Source organism: Opisthorchis viverrini (assembly GCF_000715545.1).
Source record: "Opisthorchis viverrini unplaced genomic scaffold opera_v5_317, whole genome shotgun sequence".
NCBI lineage: Eukaryota > Metazoa > Platyhelminthes > Trematoda > Opisthorchiida > Opisthorchiidae > Opisthorchis > Opisthorchis viverrini.
This window is the reverse complement of record NW_008751972.1, coordinates 381986-387025: the sequence shown is the minus strand read 5'-3', so window position 1 is coordinate 387025 and position 5040 is coordinate 381986. Positions and strand designations below refer to the sequence as shown.

The window sequence follows — 5040 nt, the reverse complement described above, 5'->3', positions numbered from 1 at the left end:
GTCTATCTACTAGCAAAAGCCACACTACATCGCAACAATCTATCAGAAGCCTACGTCCATTCGATTCAACCCACCCATGGCACTGATCCACATCCTACACAAGAGAAAAATGGCTAGAATCAACTTACATGAGATACCTTGAGTAGGCCGGTTCCTTCCAATAACGCAGATAGTTCAAGTAGTTGATAAAGGCTGGTTTCTCAAAACAACCCTGTTGAGCAAGAACTGGTGGTTGAGTGAAGGTGTGGATCAAGGAAGGACTTACAATTGAGATAGTTTGGGTTGGCAAGACACTGTACAAATTCCAGCTCAATCTGAAACCGTGTGCGAGAATCCTCGAAGCCCAAGCCTGGAGAAAACAGACAGTCACAGAGTGATCGAGAGCTACTACTCACTTTTTGTGGGTACTGGAGTTCGGCCAGTCCTGGGTTGCATGTCCTCGAAAAAATGATACGCAGCGTCCGATTTTGTACTGAAATAGTTAGCGAACACAGTTGTGTTAAGCAAGTAAGGATTCAAGGATTGAAGACTCGGGATGTTGTTGCATTGTGGAACAAAATTAGGTGGGATAAGGAAAACCTCAGTCAGCTAAACTGGGAAAAGGTGTTGACTTGTGGTGTGCCTCAGAACCAACACGTAAATCAAAGTGAGTATGTGCAAGACATTCGTTTCAATCGCAACTGTGAGCCAAAGGCTATGGCACAGTGGTTAGGGAATAATTTTACTGAACAGAAAGTCCGTGGTTCGAACCTGACCTGTGCCTCTCGACTTCCCCTGTCTAGGCTTGGGCAACCTGGCAGTATCCCAGCCCTCGTGCTTCTTCCTGGTGGCATGGCAGTTAGGCACTGAAAGGGTGCCAAAGCTGAACGGTTTATTAAAGGTGACAGTGTATGGGAGCAGTGACCTCCAATTGGTCATATGAAGCATACAGAAAGTGAACTGCCGCATGCGCCAGACTGTTTGATAGCATTCTGCACTCCGGCTAATGGTGCACGTGGAAACGCAGTCTACTTCACTTTATGTTGGAGATATCAGTATCATTTAAAACCAATAAATTGTTGAATTATTGCCAAGCTATGTTTCTAGAATTTCGAATTTTGAATTTCACATCATTTTTAGCCATTATGGGCATTTTCCAACCAACCATGTTTGCCTCTAACTAGTTAACTGCATCTTGTACGTGCTAACGCATTTATCATCCTCCAGCCAATATATATATATATATATACGTTATATATATATATTACATATATATGTATATATATACCGTATTGCTTTCGCTGTACATTGCATTTGGTCGAGGTAGTAAAAACTCTTTTCAGGAGGCCGGTCATCTTCTGCACTAGAAGTGGTCGGGCTGAGGATTTGTGCACTCGTTCTCAAGTCGTGTATAGCAGTTGATCGTTGCCGATCATACGTGACACCTCAGCTAACAAGAGGGTTCAGGAGAATGACGGTTGGCGGACTGATTAGTAGCAACATGGGGAACCAACATGAACCAATGTTACGGCCAATCAACGAAGTGCTTTGGCACACAGTTCGACTTACCCCCCTTTGTTCTTCATTTCAAAATGCCAACAAGTTCTTTCTCATAAAGATTTATCTGACTGTTTGGCTCAATATTTTCACACTGACACTATCCAAAGACACGGCGTTTCCGCAAATCAGCAATTAGACCAGTGAGACTATGAAAAAACGGGGCATTTCAGTCTGTTGTAACGTCATTATTCTAAGAAGATACAGCTCGAGATAGCTTAGTGGTTAAGGAGCAAACTCATTTGCTGCACTGTCCTTCAAACAGTATAGTAACGGTATTTTTCTCAACTTAGTTCTCGGTCTAAGCCTCCCAAGCTAGCGTTCACATCGAAACAACCACCATAGGTGCGCAAGTTATATTAACGCCTGCTTGGCCGTTCGACTGTGGATGAAACGGCTGCGAGCTGACATGTGTTCTTCCATATTCTCGACAACAATTCGCAAACGCCGACGACGTGAACTGACTGCCGTCGTTTGGTACAATAGTTTCTGGTGTTCCAAAGAGACTGAACAATCGTCGGAGTTCCAAGACTGTAGTGGCAGTTGTGGGACTGTTCACTGGGAAAATTTCCGGCCAGTTGCTGTAAGTATCGGCCACAAATAAAAAGTGCTGACCACCCACTGGACCTGCATAATCGATGTGAAGGCAAGACCAGGGTTCGACCAGCTGCGGCCACGACCGTAGGTAGATTTTCACAGGTGACTTGGATGCTTCAGCACACCGCAGGCAAGATTTTGAGACTTCCTCGACGTTAGAGTCCATCAAAGGCCAGTAGACGTAACTGCGAACAAGGGCCCTCATCCTGTTTGTTCCCGAGTGTCCTTTATGAAACTGGTTCAGCACAGCCAGTTGTAACTTCTTTAGGATGACAACACGTTTTGAAAACAAAATGCGACAATCGGCCAGTGAGAGTGCGTTACGCCGGTTGAAGGTTTTAGTTCGTCCTTTGGGCAGGTACGCGGCCACTGATTGCGGTGGTGCTTAATGACTTGCTGCAACAAAGGGTCTTGGTCGGTAGCCTGGCGGACCATATAGGCAGTCACTGGAAATATGCGAATCGCTTCTGACACTACGTGGTTAACCTCCGGTTCCAGGGCAATCATTGCGACTACGGTGTCTTCCGGTTCCGGCCTACTAGAACCAAGGGGCGAGATTGCCCAAGTGGTTAGAGCGCGAATTTACTGACCGGAAAGTTCGTGGTTCGAATCCGACCTCCGCCACTCGACTTCCCCTGTCTAGGCTTGGGCAACCTGGCAGTATCCCAGCCCTCGTGCTTCCTTCAGGTGGCATGGCAGCTAGGCACCGAAAGGGTGCTACAGCTGAACGCTCTACTAGAATCAATGAATCGCGAGAGTGCGTCGGCTTGTCCGAGGCTAGTAGTGGAGTGGTACTTGATTTTGGAGTTATATCCCAGGAGCAGAGTGGCCCATCGCTGGAGACGGTTGGCAGTATATGCCGGGATTTCTTTTTTCGAGCCAAACACAGCAAGGAGTGGCTTATGATCGGTCGGTAGTGTGACTGATGGCCGTAGAGCATTTTATGAAACTTTCTGACGGCAAACACGATCGCAAAAGCTTCCTTTTCTATATGGCTGTAGTTGCGCTGGGCGGACGTCAGGGATCTGGCCGCATATGCAATGGCCTTCTGGTTTCTGTCGGGAAAGATATGTGAAATCACTGTGCTCATTCCGTAGTTCGAGGCATCCGGCGCCACAACGATTTCCAGAGATGGATCGTAGTGGGTGAGTAGCAAATCGGAACTCAGAATTGATTTGACAAAGCCATGGGCACGTTGGTATTCTTTCGACCATATCCACTTGTGGTCTTTGATAAGTAGCTGGTTTAATGGGCCTCGGAGGCGATGCACAGCACGCAGAAACGAGCTTTAGTGGCTGACGAGACTGAGGAATGACCTCAGGGACGTCACGTCCGTGGCCGCTGGCATACGTTTGATCGCTTCGATGTTCTCCGGGTCTGGACGGCAGCCATGTTCATCAATGATGAACCCCAGGTACTTTATCGACCGCATAAAAAATGTGCATTTCTCTCGGCGCACTTTGAAGCCATATTCTTGAGTACGACTAAGCACGTATTCAAGGCGCTGCCAGTTCATGGGGGGTGGAACCCATGACAATAAGATCGTCAAAATAGGCGGCAATGCCGGGGGCATCCTTCAGCATCGTATCCATAATGTGTAGAAATATGGCTGGCGCCATTTTGACACCAAATGACAGTCGAGCATACTAGAACAGACCTTGATGCATGTTGATTCTGAGAAGTTCTTGGAATTCTTCCTCAACTTCAACCTGGAGGTACGCATTGGCCATGTCAATCTTCGCAAAACATTTACCCCCATTCAGTTTCGCGAAAAAATCGTCTGGAAGAGGCGAAGCGTATTGATGGGTATCCAACGCAGCGTTGAGGCCGGTGGAGAAATCTGCATACAGCCGAATCGTCCCGCTAGCTTTCTTTACCAACACGACAGGTGCGGTCCAAGCAGAGTAGTTGGTCGGTTGAATAACGCCCGCCTTCTGAAGTCAGCCCAGTTCTTGGTCAACGATAGGCAAGGCTGCATACGGTACTGGACGTTTTGGCCAGAAGACTGGCTTGGCACTAGGGAGGAGGCACAGTCTGGCTCTTACTTTTGTACACCGTCCAAGCTCGTCAGTGATTACATATGCATAACGTTGTAGGAGGTGCTCAAGTGGATGCTTTGGCAAATGAGTCTGTTCGAGGGCACCCCCGGGTGCTGCGTGCATGCGGTTTGTTATGTCTTGATGTACGGTAGTGCAACTCTGTATCGGTCCTTTGGCTTCCTGCTCCGCCCACTATGGTATAGCAAAAGGCACTGTAGCTCTACACAGCCCTTTATGGAGACAAAGGAAAATTATTACAACTGGTTTTATAGGGTAATCACAGAGTGCTCTACAAGGTCGTGCCAGAATCACCATGAGGGGGCGAAAAGCGTCGAGTCAAAGATTATCGATCCGGATTGGCTGACATTCTGACCAATCAAGGCATGCCTTCGTTTGGTCCGTGACACATCCGTCCAAATGATGTGATGTTCCGTTATTAGGGACGGCTGGCCCCCGAACAGAGGGATCACGGCATAAAATCTGGATACGCTACTGCTGAATTATAGAGCAACCCATAACCCACACACTCCGGACGGTCCATCCCCAATAGATGTTATGATGAACAAACAGTTGAAACTTGTCCATGACGCTATACCGCCAATCATCAACGGGAGGGAAACCAATTTTCAGGCCTAGGAACCGTGTGCTCGTGAAGGACAACCGCCCGAGCACCGAACAAGAACTGTTGGAGTTGGAGACTCAAAACAATCGGTCAGGTGATCGGTTTCAAAAGCAGAAAAACAGTTACTAGACCCCAACTTGCTGCTCAACCAGTAAACCCAATCGAGTCGACATCTGCCATTGCCCTGGATGGGGACCCCTGGACTCATCTCACCAATGGTTGGTGAGATTGGCAGAAGTGGCCCAA

The 5040-nt window shown here is 47.8% G+C and overlaps 1 protein-coding gene across 1 annotated transcript in view; it reads right to left on the bottom strand.

The window, feature by feature from the left end:
* T265_09892 (hypothetical protein) overlaps positions 1-435 on the bottom strand; it is a gene marked incomplete at both ends in the record, with an annotated part of 2469 nt that extends 2034 nt beyond the window's left edge. The window contains 3 exons of the mRNA XM_009176104.1: positions 129-225; positions 266-349; positions 396-435. Of these exons, the coding sequence (XP_009174368.1) occupies positions 129-225; positions 266-349; positions 396-435 (221 nt within the window). The remainder of the gene's footprint in view (positions 1-128; positions 226-265; positions 350-395) is intronic.
* Positions 436-5040: the final 4605 nt, after the last annotated feature.